General features: G+C 37.1%; 2 protein-coding genes across 6 annotated transcripts in view; one reads left to right on the top strand and one right to left on the bottom strand.

The window, feature by feature from the left end:
• Positions 1-13,973, top strand: part of IRAG2 (inositol 1,4,5-triphosphate receptor associated 2) — a 42,813-nt gene extending 28,840 nt beyond the window's left edge. For all 4 annotated transcript variants that reach the window (XM_036019247.1, XM_036019246.1, XM_036019245.1 and 1 more), the window contains 12 exons: positions 1,366-1,423; positions 2,740-2,803; positions 2,894-2,921; positions 3,565-3,705; positions 4,713-4,847; positions 7,616-7,763; positions 8,623-8,666; positions 10,025-10,087; positions 10,203-10,252; positions 10,506-10,607; positions 12,441-12,548; positions 13,445-13,973. In XM_036019247.1, the coding sequence (XP_035875140.1) occupies positions 1,366-1,423; positions 2,740-2,803; positions 2,894-2,921; positions 3,565-3,705; positions 4,713-4,847; positions 7,616-7,763; positions 8,623-8,666; positions 10,025-10,087; positions 10,203-10,252; positions 10,506-10,607; positions 12,441-12,548; positions 13,445-13,688 (1,185 nt within the window). In that variant the 3' untranslated portion in view covers positions 13,689-13,973. The remainder of the gene's footprint in view (positions 1-1,365; positions 1,424-2,739; positions 2,804-2,893; positions 2,922-3,564; positions 3,706-4,712; positions 4,848-7,615; positions 7,764-8,622; positions 8,667-10,024; positions 10,088-10,202; positions 10,253-10,505; positions 10,608-12,440; positions 12,549-13,444) is intronic.
• Positions 13,974-14,101: 128 nt separating this feature from the next.
• CFAP94 (cilia and flagella associated protein 94) overlaps positions 14,102-26,740 on the bottom strand; it is a 58,846-nt gene continuing 46,207 nt past the window's right edge. For both annotated transcript variants that reach the window (XM_036019243.1, XM_036019244.1), the window contains 6 exons: positions 25,966-26,126; positions 23,019-23,175; positions 18,093-18,307; positions 16,754-16,921; positions 15,106-15,219; positions 14,102-14,418 (listed from right to left, as the gene is read on the bottom strand). In XM_036019243.1, the coding sequence (XP_035875136.1) occupies positions 14,140-14,418; positions 15,106-15,219; positions 16,754-16,921; positions 18,093-18,307; positions 23,019-23,175; positions 25,966-26,126 (1,094 nt within the window). In that variant the 3' untranslated portion in view covers positions 14,102-14,139. The remainder of the gene's footprint in view (positions 14,419-15,105; positions 15,220-16,753; positions 16,922-18,092; positions 18,308-23,018; positions 23,176-25,965; positions 26,127-26,740) is intronic.

The following is a 26,740-nucleotide window of genomic DNA, read 5'->3' as shown; positions in this document are numbered from 1 at the left end:
AGAGGTTAAAGTAATTTAATTACACCAATATTTTAGAACGAAGTTGAGGCCAAAGCATTCTTGTGATGTCCAAGGTCACACAGTAGAGTCATTAATTCATTCATTTGATTCATCAAGGGTCTACTGAAAACAAGCTAAATATCAATTGAGGGCTTACAAATACATGAAAGCATTAATAAATAAGGTTGATTAAAACAGTGATATCCATCTTAAAGACACATTCTAATTAGGGGAAGAAACAAACAGTTACTGCATAATTAGAGTGTGATTAGTGATATGACAGAAAAATGCTTCAGGGAGAGGCCAGAAGAGGTGTCATGGAGGAGGTACCAATAGAATAAGATGAGAGGAGGGTGGGAGGAAAAGAGAATTTGCAGTGTAAAGTAAGATCAGTTGGAGATAAGTTGATGTGCTCAGGTTGATGTGAGACATCAACAGTCTGGAAGGAGATTTTATATATGGCTATAAACCCATTTTCTTAAACTCACTGATGGGGTTTTTAGGAGCAGATACACACTCGTGAGTTATCAGCAAAGAACCAAGTGTGAGGATGAGATTTTTCCAAGGATTTGGCAGTCAGGAAGAGAGCACTGAGGATAGCTAGCTCTTGGTGATTTCATTTTCTCGTATGAGAAGGCAATGCAGAGCAAACTGAGGAGGAGGTATTGTAGTGATGGGGAGGCCTGGGGAGAGCAGAACCAAGGGAAGAAACGTCTTCAAGAAAGAGGGGATAATGGCTCTACCAAGACAATGTATCTTAGACTTGTACACCTACAGCTTTCCCATTAGCTTGTCCAGGCAGCAGAGTACAACCCTCTTATTATGGAGATTCTTGTTGTATAGGCATCTTTGTGAAAAAGCTGATCGGTGGTGACCTTAAAATATATTCATATGGAGTCAAAGCCTAATAGCACAATCTTAGCAGCTGCTTTCGCCAGTTTCCCCAACAACCTGTTGCATGTGATAGTCCTGGATCGCCCCCACTTTACCTCTCCATCAAGCTGCAGCATGTTCCTTGTCTGCTGAGACTTTTTGTGCTACTCAGGCCATGGTGTCTCTCTCTTTCCTCTGCAGAGCACTTGCTTAGCTAGATCCCATTCATTTGGCAATTAATCCTATTTTGCTTTGTGGTAATTTGTACCATCCTTGCAGTTTTTCATGTATTTCTGTCCTTTTTGCTGCAGCTAGATTGGAAACAACCCTGGAGCTAATCCTGTTTTCTTCTTTAACCCCTAGTACAGTTCTTGGAATACTATAGAGTGTTTTTGACCAGGTAGAGTTAGGGGAGGGCAGGAAGTTGGGAAATAATTGGTTACAAAGGATATCCACTCTACGTACAACAATAAAATCTCTTTATGATTTTAGGAAGCCAAAAAGGAAACAAAAACAATAGATGGGCACAGAAAAGAATGTGTTGCAGGAGGTAAGGAATGTTCTCTCCCAGTCCCCACGTGAACTTTCATTCCCTGCTGGTATTTTTATGGGCGAAATCTTTCTGAGTAAAGACATGGCATCTACAAGTTCTGCATCTCTAGATAGATTTAGCCAACCAAAGTGATGCCTGATTCTATTTGTATCTTTTTCAAAAAACCACACTTATGTTGCCATTGACTGTCCCTGAGCACCACTGCCCTGTTGTGAACGAAGAACCACATCAATGTTGGTAGTGGGTTCTCAACTGTCCTTTGAGATCTTTTTCCATTACTGCACCTAAAAGTAACACACCAGTAGTTAAAGAATAAGTGCTAATAATGAGGAGGAGATGGTGGGCAGAGCTCAGGCTTTGGAGTCACACAGACTCTATACTGGGTGGCTGTGACTTTGGAAAGTTATTTACCTTGATTCTATTTCCTAATCCGCAAAGTGGGAAAGATGAGTAAAAAAAAATTTTACCCTTTATTGAGAATATACTACATGCTGAATACTTGGCTAAATTCTTCAAGTACATGGTTTCCTTTAGTTCCCCCAAATATCTCTGTGTGATAAGTAAACTGTGATTGCGTCCTCACCTGTGGACTGAAGATAATGACAGTATCTATCACAAAAGATTAGCTGAGAGAATTGAATAAATTATGTATGAAACACTTAGAAAAGTGCCTGACAAAAAAGTTCCCATAAAAGTTAGCTACTGTAAAAAAAAAATCCTTATTTTAGATGATTTGATGACGTTGTTACTCTTCCTTTTTGCAAAGTTTCCATTGAGAGTGTCATTAGTATACATGTAAAGAACCTTGTTGTGGGACTGTCATGTAGTAAACCTGTGACTGAATGGTTGAGACCATGTACATTGTTGCTGTTGTTGACATCAGTATTATTACTATTACTACTACTACTACTATAATCACAATTACTCACGCTGCTGCTGCTATTATAATGTTGCTATAAAGGAGAACCAGAGTACCAGAGGAAGGTGTACATTTAGCCACAGAACCAAGTCAAACGAATGTTCAAATGCAAAGAGAAGAATTGGGCCGTCCCTTGACTCAGACCTCTTCAGGTTTCAAAGACTAGTCACATGGTGAGGTCTGGACTAGTGACTTTAAAGTCATTGTGATGCCAGTAGCATAGCATAACATTATCTTGTATTTCAGCAAATTCATGATTACCTGTTATCATCTCAGACACATTTCAATGAAACATTCTTGTTTAGTGGAGAGAGGACATAACATTTGATTGAATGTGCCTTTACCTGTTGCTGTTAAGTCTTTTTAACCAAATAATATTTTGTTCTTTTCACAGACACTGTTGTTTCCTCTCTTCCTGTCACCACTGTGAAATCGGTTAACTTTAAACAAAGTGACAAGTGAGTAAGCTCTTCTTCACATAGCATGCTAACAATTTTTTGCCTTTCTGTTGAATTATGTTTAAGTAAGTTCTTTGTCTTATCCTACAGCATTTCTGCTAATGAGAAGGAGGTAGAGGTGAGTGTAAAGTAAATATTCTTTAATTTTAAAAAGTGTTTCAGACTCACTTGCCTGCAGCCACTTCATGCTCTTGTACAGCTGCCATGCATTTGGTGTCTGTCTGGTTTGGCAAGGACAAAGTGCAGGTGCGGTCTGTGCACGCAACTTTGTGTCGCCGAGAGAGAGAAATGCCTCCATGTAACTGAGTGTTAAACTGAAATATTGGGCTGGACAAAAAGTCTGTTTAGTTCTTTCCATAAAATAAAAGACACTTTTTTTATTTTTACCAATAACTTTATTGATTTGGATATTTTCAGTCACAGCACCTTCTCCATACACTGCACAATCTTTTTTGTAAGTTACATTTTTACCTTTCTTGAAATAACAAAGCACAATATGCCAAAAATATTGTACATCTTCTTCCATCTTCTATATTAAAATGGCTACACAAAAATTCACCAATTTTGATAAGTTTTTTTAAATGCACACTGATATGACAGCTGTCACAATACAATCTAACAAAATTGTTTCAAATGAACTTAAAGACAACCAAGTGCTACTAGAACCATCTTATGGAAAAAAATCAAATGAATTTTTTGGCCAGCCCAATATTTCGCCATTCCAATTTTCACCCTTCACACTTGTGTTAATTTGACAACAGGCTGAATTTCTCAGATTATCTTTGGGATTTAAGTGTGACTGGTTCACCTTGGAGAAAAGAGTGAAACTTGAAGAAAGAACCCGTGACTTGGCAGAAGAAAATTTGAAGAAAGAAATCACTAACTGTTTAAAGCTTTTGGAGGTAAGAATCACATTTGGGAACTATACATTTGGTCATGTCGTTAATAATATTTTCAAAATTGCATATTAGTTTACTTATATGACTGAAACTAACACCAGGTATCAAGCTCTGCCTCAACCCAGTGTGAATTAATAGGAGGAAAGAATTCAGGATCAGGATAAAATAAAAAATATTCACTCATAGGAAAATATAAATAATAAAACAATAAATGCCTTTTAAAGTAGTTGTATGAGTCCTCTGCATTCCCTCTGGATTTTTAAGTAGATTTCAGGCAGAAAAGTAGGCAGAAAACTCAGCAATAGGAGATAATATCAATTTTAAACCTCAAAGAAGAGAATCAAAGTCTGTTTCCATTTAATTAACTGAAAAAAAGAGAATGGGTCTTGTCAGACGGTGGGCCAGCCCTCTGTGAAGTACACAGCAGTGTAATAACCACTATGCTTCCATCTGTGAAGTCACCAAAAATATAGAGCTGGGTTGAAACATTAAGAGGGCTAATTTGAGGAGAGAAATATTCATAAGGCGGTGAAGGCATACCCACACAGCCAGTCCAGTCACGCTTTGTCACCAATGCAAAAGCAAGTGTAGTGGTCAGAGCCATATGTAATTTCAGTGTGTTTTCATTACTTTTCTTAAAAGTTCAAACTGCACCCCTCCCGTAATATAGTCAACTCATTTATAAGCATAATTTCTTTACCATTACCAATTAATCCCATTCTATTGTAGAAGAAAAATATAAATACACAGGGAGTGGTGAATTTGGGAAGTAAAAAGGAAGGGATCGAGAATAGATATAAAGACATTGTGAACCCCTGCATAGGTCTACTTGATTAATATTAAAGATATTAATATTTCAATACCATTTATGATTGGTCTTAGCTGCCGCTTTTCATTCGCCACCAAGAAAAATTGAGATTTGACTGTCACCTGCACTTACAACATAGAGTCAACATCACTTGCCCGGATTTTGGGGTTGGATACTTTTTAATACATTGCTTCCTGTGCAGTCTTTAACAGCTCTTTGTGAAGATGACAACCAGGCCCAGGAAATCATCAAGAAGCTGGAGAAGAGTATAACGTTCCTTAGCCAGTGCACAGCACGAGTGGCCAGTAGGGCCGAGATGCTAGGAGCCATCAATCAGGTAACCTGTGTCTACTTCTCTACTTATAATAAAATTACTAAAAGAATTATTTTTCTTGAGATTACAGAATACAATTTTAGGATTAAGATTTAGGAAACACTTCTTTTTATATAAGGCATATATGTTTAATACAGGAAAATGGACTATGTGAATAAAAATGTCATATGAGAGAAAGGAAAATCTCTCATAATAGTATTATCCAGTGACAGTCATTAAAAAATTTTTGGCCCTGGCTGGTGTAGCTCAGTGGATTGAGTGCAGGCTGGGAACCAAAGTGTCCCAGGTTTGATTCCCAGCCAGGGTACATTCCTGGGTTGCGGGCCATGGCCCCTAGCAACCGCACATTGATGTTTCGCTCTCTCTCTCTGTCTCCCTCCCTTCTCTCTCTGAAAATAAATAAACAAAATCTTTAAAAAAAATTTTTTTGAAATATTTTTCTAGATATTCCCTTTATACAATATTATAATCTACTTCTTTTTTATTCAACATATGGTAATAGGTAGATTTCTACATGATATAAATTCCAACATTTGTTGTTATTTTATTGTTGGTTGAATAGATCATAAATTATTTAACTAATCCCCTGTATTTGATCATTTCAGAATGTTCTCGATATTTTTCAACCATAAACAAGCTACAATAAATATCCTTGTGAATACATCTTTGCATACTTATTCATAGAGAAGTGGAATTTCAAAATTTCTTTGTAGGCAAATGTGAGAAGACTTAAATGTTTTTAATCTATACCTAAACAAATTTGTCAAAATACATTTTCATAAGAATAGTGCTGACAGTTTTATTTTTTTAAAGATTTTATTTATTTATTTTTTAGCGGGAAGGGAGGGAGAAAGGGAGAGAAATGTCAATGTGAGAGAGAAACATAACTTGGCTACCTCTCCTACGGGCCCAGCCGGGTTTGGAACCCGCAACCCAGGCATGTACCGGGAATCAAACCGGTGACCTTTCATTATGCAGAACAACAGCCAGCCAGTGGAGTCACAACAGGGCCAATTGTGGTGATAGTTGTAGTTCGATCATTTATTATACAATTTTAATATCCCGTTCTTTGTAACCCCTCACTATCTAATAATATTCTTTGTTTTACTTTTATATATTTTTATTTTAAATTTATGTATGCACATAATTTTAAAAAGTAAAGAATAAGGCTTATTATCCCATTTTTCATGTACAAGAGAAATAACTCTCAACTCTCTAGGTTTGTTTTGTATTTATATCCATATCTCTAAGTAACAAGCATATACTGTCGCTTAGTGAATTATGTTCAGTTTCAGGTATTTGTGAGTGTCCCACTGTGAAGATGAATATTTACTTATTCTATCAATCTCTGCTCCCTCAAACCTTTTCCCTGATTCTCACCTTGCTGTTGACCTCTCTTTTTTCCTAACCAAGTTTAAATTCTATGGTCAAACACAACATTCATTCCATTGCATGAACCCCTCAACACTTTTCCCTCTCTTGTTTTTTTTCCCACTCATTTGGAAAATCCACTTCTCCACCTGCTCATACTTGGATAGGGGGAAAACATCACACCTCTCTGTGCTCACTAGCTCTCTCGAAATTCATCATCACAAACTTCATGCAGGTCCATAGGGCCTCCCGTCATTCACCCTCTCTCCCTTCTAAATATTAGTTTCACATTTTCTTTAAACCATCATCATTTCCTCCCCGTCTCCTCTGTCAAATTTGTGTCATATTTTTAATTTCCAGACTTTTTGTTATTGTTGTCCTCAGAATGTTTTTAAACTAATACCTTATTCTTATTTTATGGATAGAATACTAATCCTTAACTCTCTGAAGTTATTGATAGTTTCCTTGAAGTTTTAGTTTTTCTGGTTTGTTTCAACCAGTTTGCTTTTTTTTAAAAATTTTCTTCTTTTGTGCTAGAGACTTCCTTCCAACATCTAATGATGCACTCACTATATGGCTGACTAGCAGCTCTGTGTATGTAGAGTGGGGGAGGTTCTTGTTGGCCCCGTGCTGCACACAAACTAGGATGTTTCACTGGAATAGTCTTTATATGTCAGGAGTTTTAGGACTTTCATCTTGGTACGTTAGATTCCCCAGAGAAAATTCTTCAGCCAGCCTTGAGGGTATGAGGCCGGCTACCAGTGTGTGGGAACTGGAAGGAGGAGTAAGGCTAGGTATCTCATTATTCAATATGTATACAGACTTTTGCTTAAATCAATTCATTTCAGTATGAACCACTAGTAACTATCTGTTACTCTCCAATCCATAGACCCTCTTGTTTAACTCTTTCTGGATATTTAACCTTTGTAGTTTTTCACCAAAGTGGTGAGGACGGGGGTAGTTACTTGGCTACCTTGAAGATGGGAAGGCATCTGTGGATCTAATTACTTTTTACATAGATTTTCAACCATTTCTTCTGTTCACATATCAAAGCTTCAATCCAGAGGTGCCAGTAAATTCTGATCCTTTAGGGCTCACCTAGGTTGCTTCTAGGCTTTTCTTACTGCTTATTTTAGGGTTCGGCTTTATCACGTTTTAGTCATTTACCACTAGCCCTTCTAACAGGCTTTCAAAGTTTCATAGCTATTATGTCTTCTGTTCTATTTGCTCTTGTGGACACAGGTCTTTTTTTTTTTTTTAATAGAAACCTTCGTTATCGTTTTAGTGGGATTTAGAGATGGAGTGAAGATAAATGTATGCTTCTAATTGCTACCTTTTAATTAGGTATCAAGAATAATATTTTCAATATAAATTTGTGTGTCTCTTCTTTTCCCTACTAGGAAAGCCGGGTTAGTAAAGCAGTTGAAGTGATGATTCAGCATGTGGAAAACCTGAAGAGAATGTATGCCAAGGAACATGCTGAATTAGAAGAACTGAAACAGGTTCTTCTGCAAAATGAAAGGTCTTTTAACCCTCTGGAAGATGAAGGTAATAGAAGCTTAAGACAATAGTACTAGCTATGGTTTTCTAACACTTGTCTCTTTCATTCTTGCTCTTACTAATTTTTATAATGTCTCTAATATAAGACCCTTAGGTTAATGTTATATTGAAAGAATAACTCCTTCCTGTCATCTATATAGACAAGAGTAGGATGTCAGTTAGATAACAGATTGGGAGACAAGGATTCTTTGGTAATGACATCAAAAATTCATTAAGTTAAATCACTAAGATCGGAGCATACATTTAATCCTACCCATTGAGTCGACCCTCCCACTCAGTGTTCTCCCACTCAGGGTATGTTTGAGCCAGCTCTTCCTCCACACATACAGCACGGCAGAAGAGCTTTAATGAGCCGTTCTCATCAACAGTGCTTTTATATTCCTCCTGGAAGGAATAACCCTAGATGACCAGTTGAGCTGACTAATGAATTGGAAAATATGGGCACTTATAAGTCCATAGAAAATGTCTTAATATAAAGTTTATATAAATCTTATAATAGTTTATTTTAAATAAGCAGTATGAACTTCTGAGGATTCTTAATGACATGTTCCCTCTCCTAGCAAAGTAACCATATTTGATTATCTTCTATCTGTAATTTGGATTCATTTATTCAGCAGACATTCGTTTAGTGCCTACTATGTGCTAGGTCAGCCTCCTTGACATATGTAGTAACATACAAGACTATTTCCATTGGTTAAGATGGTAATTGTTATGAATCACCAAATAAGTGATAACTTGATATTTATAACTTCAGGGTCTTAATATTCTCTTTGTAAAGAGTTAACACCATTGCATTAACAGAAATTACAAATGTAATTTCTAAAATGTGCAAATGTTTTCCCCTCAGATGAATGCCAAGTTAAAAAACGCTCAGCTTCTCTAAACTCCAAGGTAATTAATAAATCACTTACTGATTCACTTTAAAAATGTCTATCAGATATTATATGTGAGATGTTTAAAAATATTTGAACATAGCTTTAAATGTAAGTCATAAAATAACTTTACTTCATATATACGTATTCATATGTATGCATATATATGTTATTTGTATATTTGTTTATAACATTGTATGCTTTTATATTTCCTGCTATATTGGTATATCAACTAAGTTTGCCTGGCAGTGAGAAGAAGCTGTAAACAATAGTTTCTCTCACACGAAAGGGGAGCTGGTAGGGCAGCTTCACAAATTCCACTGGGCGCAGTCTCCTCCTCTCTAGCTGCTTCCGTTCCAGGCACAAAGTCCTGGTCATTTCCCTGAGCCATATTCCAAGAAAAATGAAAAAGCAAAGACGGCATTTTTTAAAAATTTAATCTTTATTGTAATTTTTTATATTACCTTTTAGTCCCCTTAGACTCCCCTCCCCACAGCAGTCACCACCCTGCTGTCCATGTCCATGAGTCCCTTTCCCTTTTTGCTCAACCCTTTCCCTCTACTCACCAAACACCTTCCACCCCCCACCCTCCACACACACACGCACTAGCTGTCATCCTGCTCTCCATCTATGAGTCTGTCCCCATTTTCAAGACAGGGATGCCCTTGCCCTTTAAAGATAACCTCCTAGAAGTCCCGGAAAGCATTTCTCTTTTCACTTTACTTGCAGATAAAACTAGAAACAACAGTTTGTTTGTTTTTTTTTTAATTTCTGGAGGCTGTATGCCTAGCTGAAAAGGAGTTTGAAAATCAAGATTACACAGAATTTTGGAATAGTATTTTTGAGCAAGTGACTCTTGACATTATTCCATCCAAACCTCTTGTTCACTCATGAAGAAAGTGAGAAGCACAGAAGTGCTTAGTTATGATATATGTAGTGGTAGAAACATGATCTGAACCCAGGTTTCATGGACCACAGTTTGATATTCTTGATGCTCAACTAACCTATGAAATTAATTTAGGGATGATGGTGTATGGGCATAGATCATAAGCAAGTGGTTCTCAGAGCAGATAGATATAGATATATGGTTATTTAACATAGAAAAAGTATTGAATGTTACTACAAGACAACCTAAACAAGAAAGCTTATACTCCTTATTTGGCAAAAATCATCCTCACCAATGTTGGGATGGTGGGATGTAAATGAGTATTTCTGGAAGACAATTTGTTCATAACAAAATCCTTTTAAAAATGTCGACTGTTTTCCTCAGTAAGAGTCAAGTGCATGGATGTGTACGTACAAGGATAGTCACCAGTGTTTCATTCAAGGATAAAATACTAAGAATTTTCTAAATGTCTATTTTCCCCTTTTAAATAGCCATCTTCTCTTCGGAGAGTGACAATTGCTTCTTTACCCAGGAATCTTGGGAATGCAGCAATGGTAAGCAATGCCCTAAATGTTCTGTCAAAAGCAAATTAATTTTCATGTAACAAAAATGTAAGCTTATTTCACTAAATTCATATTTTGTCATTTCTTTAACACTGGAACACTGAAGGTGGCTGGGATGGAAAACAATGACCGATTCAGCAGGAGGTCAAGCAGTTGGTAAGTGTAATTACATGGTTGCTCTTTGGGAACTTTGCTATTTTGAACTGTGCTAAAGTAAATGTGTGAATTTGATATAAGCAGAATAATTATAAAAATTGGCACACTATGAAATTGTTTTAAGTGTTATGTGAGTGCCAAGGAAAATAATTAGAACATACAATTTTTGAATTGATTTAGGCAGTAGGAAATAAATTAATAATGGCTATGGATGTATTTGATTTGACAAGTGGATATAATCATCTCTATGTAGGCGTATTTTGGGGTCAAAGCAGAGCGAACACCGTCCCTCATTACATCGATTTATCAGCACCTATTCCTGGGCAGATGGTGAAGAAGAAAAATGTGAGCTAAAGTAGGTGAAGTTTGGTGTGTTTGCTAACCTGATGTGAGCTGGGGCATGAACAGAGGGGAGCATTTTAATTCTGTGGAGATGAAATCAGTGCTGCATGATATAAAGGATAGGCCATTGTTTGAGACTTACAAACTATAAGGCATTATGGAAATGCTATTTGTGAACACATTCACTCTTGTCATGCTCAGAACTGAGACAGTGGGGTCTTAAGTCAGAAAAGACCCTGAAATTTGCTGGATTTGTGAAGATAATTTTTTTTCCTGTCTAGGCAATTTTTTTTCCTGTCTAGGCATCTGGCCAGCAGGGGGGAAGGTGAATAAAGAGCCACAGAAGTAAAATGTCCATTTAAAAAAAATACATGAATTTATATATATATGAATTATATATATATAAAATATATAAAATGTAAGCACATATGTAATATATGTGCATTATATATATTTTCCCTTTACATAAATAAAGAGCAAGGGAAACATAAAACTCTATATTAGTATCTCTATATCTAGCAAGTTAAACAAAACATACTTCTAAAGCACAAGAGCAAGGGCAGGAAGCAGGGACATGAACAAATGCCTCTAAGTCATTGGGTGACATTGGACAAATTGCTTTAAACTTACTTGGTCTCGATTTCTCACCTGTAGAGAGCTTAGTGAAATTATTTTACGTTCATGCTCACTGAGTACCTGCTATGCAACAGACACTGCACTCCGTCTAAGGTGTACAAAGATGATTACAGGACACAGTGCCTCCAGGGTGTCCAACCCACAGCCCGAGGGCCACCTGCAGCCAGGATGGCTATGAATGTGGCCCAACACAAAATCGTAAACGTACTTAAAACCACTTTTTTTTGCTCATCAGTTTTCATTAATGTTTGTGTATTTGATGTGTAGCCCCAGACAACTCCTCTTCCAATGTGGCCCAGAGACGCCAAAAGGTTGGACACCCCTGCAAGTTTCTTGTGTTTCATGTGTGTGTTTAAATAATCCCGTTGCACGTACTGAAAACTCTTTTAGAGTTACCATAATAGATATTCTCTGATCTGGGGAGAAAAAAAAATCAAGAGTTTCCTGCAAAATAAAACAATCCATTACTTGCTTTTTGTTATTATGATTTCTTACCGACAAGTCTTTGTAAACAAAAGACTGAAACCTCCAGAATCCTACAAGAATGCAATTGATCCTGGCTTTGAGGCCTTGTTTCCTTTCCAAACTAAACTGGAGTCTACCACATACATTCCCTGTACTTGTTTGCCTAAAGCACTATCTTTGAGACACAGTTCCCTTTGGCAATTGTGAGGGCATTATGAGCTTGAGATATCAAAACTCAAATCAAACTAGGAACTCATCAACAAACATAGTAACGCAACAAAGTTTTGTTCAGGTAAGGGAATTCTCCTGTAGATAATATGATTTTATTTAAAATAACATCAATTCTATTTGCCAGATCATTGAATACTGCTAGCATATCTTAACTGGCTTTACACTGAGAATATTTTCATAAGCAGTTTTAAAGTCAATTTTAAAGTCAATATTTTTGGAGAAAGAGAAGAAATAACACTTTTAAGTTACTCCAATTTAGCATTGATCAAAAAACCTACAAAGAGTAAAATCAATTAAGACAGGTTATTAAAGCCCAGTTGGTAGAATACGACTTAATGAAAACAAAATGGTTAACTATATAAATTTGGTGATTTGATGTTTAGAAAGATATTTATCAAATTGTTCTAAAGCAAAACAAATATTTGTGACCATGTATATAATACAGTAAAATTTAACAATACTTTATAGCATTTTATCTTTAGTTTTGAATATTTTTTAAAATACTTATTTACAGAACTAAAGATGACTCAGAACCACCTGGAGAAGAAATAGAAGAAAGGACAAGAAAGCCAAGTTTTTCTGAAAAGAGAAATAATCCATCAAAATGGGATGTCTCTTCAATGTAAGTCGTCTATCTGCCAAATTATATCATTTTAGTAGAATTGGGAAAGGGAAGGTAAAGTTAACAGTATTATTCTGGATTAAATCACTTTACTGAAAGACCTGTCAAGTTCTTAAATTTAAGATGAATAACAAACTTCATATGGTCTCCAGGGGTTATCCCTGAACCTATGAGTTATAACAGGCAGGAGCGTTCCGTGCTGGAACCTGGCCCTGCAGCCAGATGGCCGCGGCTCAACTCCAGCTCACTAGCTGGCTGTGAGACTGGGCACGCTCATCCATCTTTGAGCACCGGTTTCTTCATCTATAAAACAGGAGGGAGACTAGTACCTATGCCATTGTCTTATTGTCACAATTAAATGGATTAGTGTGTGTAACATGCTTAGTACAGGGTTTAGACCAGAGTTAATGATTTTCAAAAACTTAAGTGATACTGTATTAAGTTTTTTGGTGGACGTTTCTAAAAGAAATAGAGTTTAAATTTCAGTTCACCAAAAACATCTAAGGTGTGGTAAGAAATAAGTGACATGTTCCTATATACACATATACTCCACTCAGTAAATATATTGTTGTTTTGACTGTAGGGACACGTCTTACCTGACTGAGAGAATGAGATTCTCATATGTAGGCACTTGTTAGGAGTTACACAATGCCTAAATCATGTAATTTTCAGATTCTGACCATAACATGTTATTTCTTTAATTCTAACAATTATAAGGGGGTGGGGCAGGTTGCGGCCAAAGCCAAACAACAGATTACATTGTGTAGTTTATCACAGAGTGGTGTTGCGGGTATACACGGTAGGTCGATGACCTGATTGGTATTGCTGACAAAAGGAGTGTCTCTAGTAACAGTTTGCTGTAATGACCAAATTCTGAATTTGTGTTTCCCTTTTAGTTATGACATGATGACTTCCTGGGCAACAAATCTCAAGACTTCCATCAGAAAGGCTAATAGGGCACTCTGGCTCTCTGTGGTGTTAATTGTACTATTTGCAGCTTTGATAAGCTTCCTCACAGGCCGGTTTTTCCAGAAGTCCGTGGATGCTGCTCCCACCCAGGATGGGGACTCCTGGATGTCTCTAGAACATATCTTGTGGCCATTTACCCAACTCCGACACAATGGTCCACCGCCAGTGTGACTGTAGAATATCCTAGCGTGTATATCTTGGTTTTTAAAGTTTCAGTATCTGAATTTTGTAAATTAGTGACTTTTAGCTGGGAGAATAGAGCCTGGAACCAGAGGTTCTCAGAATGACTATAAGATTTTTAAATTCCCTTTTTTGTGTGTGAATACCTCCCCATGATCTTTTAATGAGCTTTTTGAGAAGATATTATATATTGTTTGTTAAAATTTATTGAAATAAAGAATCATTAAATCTTCATACAATGAAAGCTAACTCTCAGTGGGCTGGTAATCATAGGGGGAAAAAAACCCACATTTAAAAAAATAAAATTTGAGTGTAATTGCTGATTAGATCATTTTAGCAGCCTATTTGAAATATATTTACTTGCTACATTTTATTGAGGAAATACCCGATTTTTCTCCAAGTTGCTTGATTCTTCATACTGAATAAAATGTATCAGCAGAGACTACGAATAGCTGAGTAATCTAATCGAGAGGAGCAGATGGCAGAGAGTGTCAATAAACTGGCAGTCGGAGCTCCTAACTTTCTCCATTGCTCCTTCAGAAGCAAAATCTTTAACCATGTGATAGACAGTGGAATGAAACTCGGTTTCTTCTTTAACAGCTTCAGAGAAAGCCTCACTATGTTCGTCAATCTTGAGCCTTTGTGCTCTATCACCATTAAACATTAAAAGAGCCCAATTCGAGTTTTGAATAGGTTCTTCATTAGTAAGGTGTTCACTCACCTAAAGAAAGAAAATTAGAGAAATCCTCTTCTATTAGTTATTTTGGCAGGATAGTATCATTTAAAGGGTTCAACTCAAGTCCCCTAAATATTGGTGTTTACAGAACTTATCAAAGTGTATTAATTCCTTCAACAAATATTTATTGAGTGGCTATTATGTGCCAGATACTATTCTAGTTGCTGGGGATGTGCTAACAACAACAAAACAAAAAAACACAGAATATTAATCAATAACTCAAGGAGCTTACATTCTACTGGGAGAAACACAATAAACAAGATAAATAAATATGGTGGCAAAGTTACACTAAAACATCTGTCAGTCAGCTTTTAGAATTTAGCAGGCCTGAGAGTCAAATTGGAGGCCTCGCTCTCTCAGAGGAGCGTCTGTGAATCATAGATACACATTTGCATTAAAGGCTCCCATTTGTTCCTGAGGCACTATAAAGAGATATGACTCTAGTCTGAAATCAGGAGCATTTGGTACCATCATAGACAAGGAAAGCAGAACTTTTACATAGTTTAGTTTTGTATTTTTGACAATTTTTTTAAAGTTTTAAAACTTTATTTTGAATGTTAATTTGTTTTCATCTTTTTAAGGGGAAAAATCATGGTCTACATTCATTTGTCTTTTGAGTACCTTTTCCTTTGGAGGACAAAGCAGTGTTATGGTTTTTTTTGCATACTATACCTTAAATACAACATTGTTAGAACCACATTGCATATTCCACCTGCTCCAACCAAACGCAAAAGCAGGACTTAGCAGGGACATTTGTCGATAAGCTTTCATTTCTACCAAAGGCACCTGTCACAATATACAAACAAACAGAGCTGATCATAGAGCCTTCTCAACAACTCTCCCTTCCATTCTTGGCCTCCTATAGTCTATTCTCAACACAGAAAAATCCACTTAAAATGTAAGTCAGGTTACATGATTCCTCTCAAAACAAAGCAATGACATTTCCATTTTCTCAGAATAGAATCCAAAGTCCTTACTGTGGTCTACAAGAGTCTGTGTGATCCACACTCCCTCGAGTACACCCCATTATCCCTGACCTTGTTTTTTCTTCTCCCTTTGCTCTCTCAGCTCAAGGCACCTGGCCTCCTTGCCTGGCCTCCTTGCTGCTCCTCCACTATTCAAGCATACCCAGCCACTCAGCCTGGAAGCTGTTTCCTATGAAATTCCCCACCTCGAATCTTATCTTCTCACTGAGCCCCCAGTATCCTATTTGGTACTGTGCACTGCCCTAAGCCTAGTGTTTCTGATCTACATTTTCTTTTTCTCATAGCACTTTATCCATCTTTGACATGAAACCATTTTTTTTTATGTTTATTGCTTGTTTTTGCCTCCCTCTACTAGAATGTAAGCTCCACAAGGACAGGAACCTTTAAAGAAAAATTATTCACTACTGTATCCTAAGCAAATAAAGCAATGCCTAGAACATAGGTGCTCAGAAAAAGAAATTCTTTAATATTCTGAAAAGATTAATGTACACTACATTGAGCATATGCAGAGTAACCAGTCATTTGAGTTACTAAAACTAAGGTGGTTTTATTTTTTCCTACACATATACACATTCGTATTGATATAATTCTTTTTAGATGTTACATGAATATCTGCCTACATTTTCATTTTTGGTATATTATGAACTTGTTTTTGAGTATTGAACTTGTCTGCCCAAAACACCTTTCATGACTAGAAACTACTGTGTCTTCATTTACATGTCATGAATGTTTATTAAAAGTCTGCTGTATTCTAGGAATATGGTAGATGCTAGAAGAATCAATCAAAGTTGATTAGAAAACAGTCCCCATCCTCAAAGAGCTCACAGGTTAGCATGGAAGGATCTCATTTAACTAAAGCCTCACAACACAAAGCAGCATGTGAACCAGGGGGCTGGCTCTGCCAGAAACAGGCGGAAGTGGGTTTTGTCTACCAGTTGTTCGTGTGTGTGTTTTAATTTCACACGACTTGTCATGGCTGGGAAACTGCTGAGTCACTTTTAAGAAATCTCTCATGTCTCCCGTCTGGAAGAAGCAAGAAGCTGTAGAAGACGGGAAGTGGCCCTGACTCTGTCTGCACTGACCCCGGCCAGCTGCGGACGAGCTCCATGTGTCAACATGGAGATCACTCTGAGGCTTACTTTCTTGGGGAAATTGTTAAACTTGTGAGAACCCTGAGTTTCTGGTCTTGCCATTTATTCCTTCCTTTCTAACTATATAATCTCATGTAAGTGAATAGAGAAAACCCATAATGGACCTTAAGATTTATATAAAAGTTAATACTTGCTAGCATTCTAAATGTCCATTACATGAAATTTGGAAAGACTCATTCTTACCTTATAGTTTGTAACAACATAAAAATGAGAGTGAGCAGTAGGAAAGATATTCAATCCAACTTCTTTCAAAGCAATAATGAAAGAATAAAGAGTCATCCATTTTCCTTCCAAAATAGAGTAATGACTTTTATTTTTTAGTTTAATTGAAGCTAACATGCAGAGATCTCCCTAGTTTCAATGAGGAAAAAAAGTTTTTAATAAATCATTACTTCATTATCACTTGTGTTCTAGCCTTTGGGTTCTTTATACCATCTTTCAAAAACCCTATTTCATTCTACATCAAAAAGAATGCAGGACAGACAGGTCCTGGGACCACTCTGACAGCTCTCCCACAAAGTCTCCATGTTACCTTAAGCAGTTTGTCAATTCTTGGGCTTTAATCTGAACAATCAAGAGACAGGACTAAAGGGTCTTGCAGGTCTCTTATTTTATAAGCTACAACCTAAGAATACTGTGTGTGTTTCTATTGAATAATAACAGCTATTTAACAGTAGTCATGGGACAACCTTTAAAGATAATTTCTTACCTATATAAGATTTAACATAATAATGCAAAATCATCATACAGTTTTAAAGTTCACAAAGTTTGCACTGGCACTTTGAAGGTGTAAAGAATTCACACCTCTCATCTGCTTTTAAAAGCAAAGTTTGATGTTATCTAGTCTTCCTGCCACATTCATAAGGGATTTCAGGCTATCTCTCTTAGAACAATTTTACTGAGGTGTATTTTATATATCATAAATTTACCCATTTCAAGTGCATCATGCAATGATTTTTTTGTAGCTTTTTTGAGTGGTGTGGCTATCACCATAAATCAGTTTTAGAACATTTTCTTAGTTCCCCCCACGCCCACGAGATCCCTCGTGCCTATTTACAGTTAATCCCCAAGCCCACCTTCAGCCTCAGTCAACCACTAATGTACTTTTTATGTCTTTAAATTCCAGGTCATGTAATTTATGACTGGCAGGCAACAGAGGCTCCTTCAGAGAGAAACCTCAGAGGGGGTTTCAAATGGCTTGGTGACAAAGGTCAGGAAGCCTCTCAGGAGCGGGTCAGAAACTCTCTGAGAGTCATACTACTACCAGGCTTGTAGCTTCATTACTTGGTCTATTTCTGATAACTTCAGGGTACAAATTTGGGCCTCCCTTTTTTATATATTATTTTCTATCTACTCAATGAATATTTCATTTAGAAATTATAACTCAAGGTATATGTTAAATATATTTATTAAAAAACATTTCAATATGTAGTTTACCAGTGATTGATAGCTTTGACACACTCTCTTACAGTCCAAGGTGAGGTTTACCTCTTGGATATGACTTGCTGTAACAGCGATTTACCTTAATTTGTATGTGGATCTCAGTAAATACTGTAGTCACAGTCAACCGTACTTGATTCTCGTCAAGTGGTCTTAGTTCCCATGACTGGTATGGCATGTTAATATGAGTATCTTGAATCAAAGTAATAGGGCCAAAAATTTCCAGGCTGAATGTTATAAGTCTTTCTCCTGATTTGTAAAATACATTACTGATGCCATCAGTTTTCCAATGTTTACCTTTAGAATAAGTGAAGAAAATGAAATAGGTCTCATTTCTTTCCCTATACAAAAAGTTGAGTGAAATAATGACATTGTGTATAAATGTATAGAATAGAATCTCAACAAAAAGTCCACTTTGCTGGGAGTTTCTTCCTGTCTCCTGGGGAGGATCAAGTACGAACTCCCCAGCATAGCATGTAAGACCCATCAGTGAAGATTTGGCCCACATTCTGGCTTCATCCCTTACCCCGACTCACACCTGATTTCAGCCACACCTTTTTTCCTTCCCCAATGACCTCATATACCTGTGTACCTCTGCAAATGCAGTTCTTTCTTCCTAGAGTAATCTTCCTTAATATTTTAAAGAACCTCTTTTCACCCATTTTAAAAACAGCATTAAAATTTACCTGTCCCAAGAATACAATGAAATTATTTTAGTACATTTACTCAGTTGTGCGACTATCGCCACAATCCAGTTTTAGGACATGATTATCTTCCAGATAACCTCCCTGTGCCCACTTATAGTTAATTCCCGTTCCCACCTTCCAGCCCCAGGCAACTATTAATATACTTCCTGTCTCTAAAGATTTGTCTTTTCTGGACTTTTCATATAAATGCAATCATATAATAGGTGGTCTTTTATGACTCAATAATACAACACAACCCAGTTAAAGGGGGGATAAAGGGCAATAAAGGAGACATAATGTGTGATTGGGAGCACATATTACACCATACAGATGATGTATTATATAGGGTTGTATACCTTAAACCTATATAATTTTATTAACCAACGTAACACCAATAAATTTAGTAAAAAATGCAACCCAGTTAAAAATGGGTACAAGATTTGAATAACATTTCACCAAAGAAAATATATGAAAGGATAATAAATACATAAAAAAGATGCTCAACATTATCAGTCATTAAGGAAATACAAATTAAAACCACATGATACCACATCATACCTACTATGATGGTTATAACAAAAAAGACAGAATAAAAAACGCTGCCAAGGATACAGAGAAATGGGAAAAGTCATATTGCTAGCAAGCATATAAAATGGTACAGCTACTTTGAAAAACATTTTGGCAGTTTCTTAAAAAGTTAGCATAAATTTATCACTCAACTCAGCAATTCCACTCCTAGGTATACACCCAAGAAAGACAGACACAGGCCCATGCAAAGTCTCATACAAGAATGTTCTCTTAGTCTCCTCAGGACCTGTTCAATATTTCGTCCTTAACTCTCCACACAGACCCAATCACTGCTCTGCCCTACAGCACTTCTATCTATGGTAGCACCTCACTAAATTATGTCATGAGGTTTTCCCTGCCTGCCTCCCCTACAACTTTAAAAACTCCCAGAGGACAGAATGCATTTATCTCTGTACTTTTATTGTTTAGCATATTTGTGCAACAAATGAATGAACTGTTATTTTCCCAGAATGCCCTCTCCATTTCCACTTGGCTTTCTCCTCACATTTATGGTTCTACTAACTATGTTTGACTCTTTAATATAACAAATACAATTATGCTGACAAAGTTATTTTTATTTCCCCTTTTGTTTTTACATTAACAATTTAATTTGTGAAGGTAAAAATTAAGTATCACCTATAAATAGATCCTCCAAGTTTCTGTTCATTCCAGGCAAAAAGTTTCCTCATGGTTTAAAAAATACTGGAGTTGCATGCTATCTAATGACTACAGTTAGAATCAAATTTTATAAGTTATATTTTGCTAAGTCATGTCAATAATTTATCTTGTCTAATTCTAATTTAGTGTGAATAATTTTTAATGTAACATATTTACAAACATTATCATTAAAGGAAAGGATATGTAAAACTTCTAAAGCAATATAAAAGGAAGAAATTACCTAATTGTTTATTTTGAATGTATTTTATAGTTTAATGTATTGTTAAAAATCTACTGTTTATAATACATAAACTATTTCTAGAATATACATGTTATCTTGCAGCTATGTGTACGCAAGCAAAAGCATGGAATATTATAGCAATCATAAAATTGTTTAAACTCCAAAATATTTATCCTTTTTGGTAGAGAAGTTCCTAAATTCTTTGTCCCCACAACTAAATAGATTAAATAGTAGCTCTGTTATTTAGTGATCTAAACTGTTTCCAACCCATCACCAAATACGTACATTCTTTCACAAATAAACAGATGAATGTAAAATAACTCCCACTAAAAACAAAGCTTACACCTTTCATCTAGGAGCCTCCACACTGCATACATTAATTCACGAGACCAAGACCTTCAAACTTCAACCAGCCAAGCCAAAATAGTATATGTTAATGATTAGTGAATCATTACTTAGAATTTCTATTAGTACTTCTGATTTATGATACTTATTTAACATTTGAATATGCAGTATTTTCCTGTTTCAACAATTAAAAGTTTTAAAGAGGCACACAGTCGCTAGTTTTCTTCTTTCTTAGGTTTCCTATATGCTCACTTCCCATCCCCAATACTTCAATACTTAGTTGTAATAAGATTTATAATTTATATATTTCTGGCCAAGACAGAGATGTAGGTAGACACACTGTGCCTCCTTATACAACCAAAAGAAGGACAACAACAAATCTAAAAATAAAAAACAACCAGAACTGTCAAAAAATCGAACTGCATGGAAGTCCAGCAACCAAGGAGTTAAAGAAGAAACACTCACCCAGACCAGTAGGAGGGGCGGAGATGGGCAGCCAGGCACACAACCTGGTGGCGGCTGGAGGACCAGGGAGGTAGCAGCATGCGAACTGGGCAGTCCCACATTCACGTGCAGATAAACCGGGAGGAACACCTGGGGAGCGAAACCCACCTCTCAACCCGGGTTCCCAGTGCAGGGAAATAAAGCCTCAAACCTCTGACTGAAAACACCTGTGGGGGTTGAGGAGCCAGGAGAAACTGCCAGCCTCACAGGAGTTTGTTGTTGGAGAGATCCACAGGGTCCAAGAATGTACACAAACCCACCCACCCAGGAATTAGCACCAGAAGGGCCCAATTTGCTGTGGAAAGCAAGGGAAATAACTGAAAGCCGGCAGTGAACAGAGCAAGTGGTACTGTTCCCTCTCTGACCCCTCTCCCACATACAGCATCACAAGGCAGCAACATGGGTTAGCCCACCCTGGTGAACACCTAAGGCTCCGCCCCTCACTACGTAACAGGTGTGTCAAGACAAAAAAAATGGCCCAAATGAAAGAGCAGATCATAGCTCCAGAAAAAAATACAACTAAGCAATGAAGAGATAGACAACCTATCAGATGCACAGTTCAAAATACTGGTAATCAGGATGCTCACAGAAGTGGTTGAATATGGCCACAAATTAGATGAAAAAATGAAGACTATGAAAAGTGAAATAAAGGAAAATGTACAAGGAACCAACAGTGATGGGAAGGAAGCTGGGACTCAAATCAATGGTTTGGAGCAGAAGGGAGAAAGAAACATTCAATTGGAACAGAATAAAGAAACAAGAATTCAAAAAAATGAGGAGAGGCTTAGGAACCTCCAGGACATCTTTAAATATTCCAACATCTGAATCATAGGGATGCCAGAAGGAGAAGAGGAAGAGTGAGAAATCAAGAACTTATTTGAAAAAATAATGAAGGAGAACTTCCCCAATCTGGCAAAGGAAATATATTTTTAGGAAGTTCAGGAAGCTCAGAGAGCCCCAAAGAAGTTGGACCCAAGGAGGAACACACCAAGGCACATTATAATTACATTAGCCAAGATTAAAGATAAACAGAGAATCTTAAAAGCAGAAAGAAAAAAGAGACAGTTACCTACAAAGGAGTTCCCATGAGACCATCGGCTGATTTCTCAAAAGAAACATTAAAGGCAAGAAGGGGCTGGAAAGAAGTATTTGAAGTTATGAAAGAAAAGGACCTACATCCAAGATTACTCCATCCAGCAAAGCTATCATTTATAATAGAAGGGCAGATAAAGTGCTTCCCAGATAAGGTCAAGTTAAAGGAGTTCATCATCACCCAGCCCTTATTATATGAAATGTTAAAGGGACTTATCTAAGAAAAAGATAAAAAATATGAACACTAAAATGATGACAAACTCACAGCTATTAACAACCAAACAAAAAAAAATCACAATAACAAAAACAAACTAAGCAAACAACTAGAACAGGAACAGATTTACAGAAATGGAGATCACAAGGAGGGTTAGTAGTAGGGGAGTGGAGGGAGAGAGAGGGAACTGGTACAGAGAATAAGTAGCACAGATGGTAGGTAGGAAATAGATGGGGAGGTTAAGAATAGTATAGGAAATGTAGAAGCCAAAGAACTTTTACATATAACCCATGCACATGAACTAAAGGGGGGACATGCAAGTGGGAGGAGGTGTGCAGGGTGGAGGGGAATAAAGGGGGGAAATGTGACAACTATAATAGTATAATCAATAAAATATATTTTTAAAAGATTTATAATTTATAAATCATTCACTTTAAAATAATCAAATTTTAACCCCAATCTGAATTGTAATTCTTCAGAGATTATGGCAAATATAAACAGTGAGTCATAAAGTTCAATACATTTTTAAACTCCAAACCCTATTTATTTCCACGGAGAGCAAATAAAACATAGACCCCGGAACTGGTATAGAAATATGTAAAATAGTTTACTTACTGCATTTCCTGTATTGATTTAAGAATTTATATTAGTATATCTTTTTCATTATGTAATAATCAAAGCTAGTTAAAGGTGTTGCTGTACCTTCAGCATCCCATCTTGCAATCGTAGGATTCTCAAAAAAGATCACATTCTTATGAACCTCAAGCATGACGTCTACAGGTGGGAAAGCATTTTCTGTTTCAAGGTCTTCTGTAGTTGCTGGAGGATATACATATTTCTGTAATCCTTCTTTGAGTATCTTTTCAAAATAACCAAAGCAATACCAAGTTAGAAGCAGACTGGTAACAGTTAAAGATATAAATATTGGTGAATAAGCTATATAGTTATTATTTATATTGTTGACACTACTAGAGATATCTTCCATTTCCATCCCCCTTTGCCCCTTCCATCCAGTCCCTGCCACCCCAACACTAAAGTTCACTCCCATTTAATTATAGATTAAGTAACAAAATGTCATGACAAAATTAAAAGATAATGACTGAGAGGGAAAAAATCACTATATTTGAATGTAATTAAAGAGCCCTTTTATGGGCCAAGTTCTAGGCTGGGACTTCCTCAGCACTATACTTCCCCAAGCAGTTCTACAGGCTTATGGTTAACAAAGAAGGTGACTGGGAATTGGGTGAAAAAGGTGAAAAGACTGAGAAGTACGAATTAGTAGCTACAAATAGTCATGGGGATGTAAAGTCATTACATACTGTAATAACTATGTATGGTGCCAGTTGGGTACTGGAAATATCAAGGGGATCACCTTATGTATGTGACTGTCCAATCACTATACTGTACACCTGGAACTAATACAAAATAATATTGTATGTAAACTGTGAATTTAAATATATTTTTTCAAAAAACAAAGAAGGTAACTGGGACTTACATAAAGAATGCAATTTGCCAGTGATTACAAAATGATTTCACAGAGTCATCAGAACTCAAAAAACAGACTTATGGGACCCCAGGTCCCATGTCCCAGTGCCATGGCCATGGTGTGCAGGTGAAGAGAGAAACAAGTATAAGCAGCCTAACAAGTGTAGATGTGAATGGATGAAAGTAAAAATCATCACACTGTACACCTTAGACTTACATGGCAATTACATCTCAATAAAGCTGGGAAAACATAAAATAAATTAAACCAAGTGCAGACTTCTCTGGGATAAGGGAGATCTGTCCATTCTCTAAATGCAACACATATCTAAGTGTAGAAAAAGATCTAGGGAAGGTTAAAAATGTTACAAAACAGAGAAAAAACTGGACAGGAAAAAACTCTAGAGGAGAGGGAAATTATTGAAAAGATACTTGAAAACAAGTAGGAAGGCCCCTTTGTTGCAGGAGAGAAAAAAAAGTGAGTGTGAGGGAGGAGACTCTGGGCTCAGACGGAGAGCACAGAGTGGTCGTCTCAGGACATCTGGCAAAGATCTTTGGATGAAGCTTGAAAACCCCAGATCAAGCCCAGACCTCCCTATAAACAAAGAGTTTTGAAGGCCTACTTTCACCAAAGGAATACCTTCCTTGGACTCCCCACTATCCTTCAAGTATCCTCAAGGTAGGGCAGGCTGATTAAAACAGATTTTTCAAAGTGGCAATAGGTCAGATTATCTCCCCCAGGCTTGCTCTAATAAATGCATTCTCCTTTGAGGGGAAAGGGGGAAAAGAATGACAATACCATGCCAGATAGGCTGAAGATCAGTTTGGGGGAGCATGGAGAAATCTTACTCTTTCATGTATAAAGCACAGATGTACACAACATGTACATGGATACAGTCTCCCTATGGCATTAACATTCCATGGCAGAGGTGGGGTTGGCTAGAGAAAAAAAAATGTTTACAAGAGCTCCTTAGAGAGGTGATAATGGGGAAAAAAAATAAAAGTTGAGAATACTGCTCTAATACAAGAATGCACCAATATCCTAAAATACAGTTGAGAAGTGCCTGGGAATCTAGGTACCTGACGTGTTAGAGGAGAGAGAAGAGAAAAAAGAAGGGCAGCAGGGCAGGAAGGGGGAAGGGCCATGACAACAGAACCGGGTATATTTGGGAGCCAAGCCGTGAGGTAAAGTGAAACCAAGTCAGTACTAGTGCAAATGTTACCACTTGTTAAAACAGGAGCCAGGAATGCCTTGACAGATGATCTAACAGCTGTTACTATCAGCGTCCTTACTACTCCAAGTGTGGTCAGTGCATCAAGAGCACTGGCAACACCTGGATCAGTGCTTCTCAAGCTTCAGTGTGCGTATGAATCCCCCGAGGGTCTTGTTAAATGCAAGTTCGGGAGGTCAGAGAGAAGCCCCAAATGATGCATTTAGATGCTGCTGACTGACAGGCCACATTTTGTGTATCAAGGGTCCAGACCAGCCGTTCTTTAGGTGTGTTTTGCTAAAATACAGGCCGCCGAGTCTCACACCTCCAGAATTTCTGATTCAGCACGACTGAGGTGGGGCCCATGAATTTGCACTTCTAGTGAATTCCTAGATGATGCCAGATGCTGATATTTCTAGTCAAGGGACCACATGTAGGGAACCGCTTAATCTAGACCAGAGCCCACAAATTATGGTCCCTGGAAAATACAGCCCACCACCAGTGTTTGTATATAATGTTTAACTAGAACACACCCATGCCCATTCATTTACATATGGCTGTTTCAGCATCACAGTGGCAGAGCAGAGAAGTTGCAACAGAGCTGGTATGGCAGCAAAGGTGAAAATATTTACCACCTGGTCCTTTAAAGAAAAAGTTTTCCAGCCTCTGAAACAAACTATCATTATTAAGGCCAAACTGATGCAATGCAAACACAGTGCTATAGGTTCCCAATTAAGTTAATGTGCATGATTCTAGTTTTAAAATCCATATTATTTTCAATTCTGTCCCTTTAGTACTGATTCAAATTTTATAAATTCAAGATGGTTTAAAATTATATTTTTTTCCTTTTGTGCTTGCTTAATAGAGTTAAAGTTCATTGTTGGGTGTTAGTGCATTTGAAATAAAGGAGAAGAGTGAGAAATTATTTTACTCACAAATTTTAAAAATCAACCTACTTCCATAATCATCCAGCCCTTCACTGGCTTACACTGTGGGGGAAGCTCCAAAATATCCAAGTGGTACACTCCACCCAGAGATGTGAACTGGAATATATCAACCTCATTTTCTTCAAAGAAATACGTCCTTTCAGCAGCATTCTCCAGCAGCAGCAACTGTGCTAAAATTAATCAGATTAGGTCAGCTTCTAAATAGATCATAACATTTTTGCATTTTGGGGGGGGAATGAAAAATATCTAGTGATGGTAAAGGAAGTTTTTATTTAGCTACTAAAACTTTTCAAAAAAGTAATTAGTTCAAAACTACTCACAAAGCTGATCGGCCACTGGAGTGGGGTCATGCACGTGTGCAGGGAGGTGGGGTGCAGGGAGGGCTATGGAACTTGTATAGAAAAAGCACGAGTTATTAAAAGAAAGCCTTTAAAAATATGTCTTATTGTAGGGGAGAGAAAATAATTTTCCCTGTACTCTTGTGATTTCGTGGCTGAGACCTCTGTAGTAAAAGGCATATTAATAAGAGAACAGCAGAATTTTATTAACATGCATGTCTCATGTATACATGAAATATCCCCAGAGAAAAGTAAGTAATTTGAAGAGGTGGCCTAGAACTCCAGCTTACATGGCATTTTATAAATTTGCAGTAAAATGACAGGCAAAGAAAAGCAGTCTGAGGTGGAGACAAAGGCTAGTTCATAGTTTGTTAGGTAGACTCCTCTGCTGCCCTCTCCAGGCTGATGGGGTCTATAGCTGTCTCTGATAGTTATAAAGCTTTGTC

Source organism: Phyllostomus discolor, chromosome 2 (genome assembly GCF_004126475.2).
Source record: "Phyllostomus discolor isolate MPI-MPIP mPhyDis1 chromosome 2, mPhyDis1.pri.v3, whole genome shotgun sequence".
Taxonomy (NCBI): domain Eukaryota; kingdom Metazoa; phylum Chordata; class Mammalia; order Chiroptera; family Phyllostomidae; genus Phyllostomus; species Phyllostomus discolor.
The sequence above is the reverse complement of the archived record's forward strand: the minus strand, read 5'-3'. Positions and strand labels throughout refer to the sequence as shown.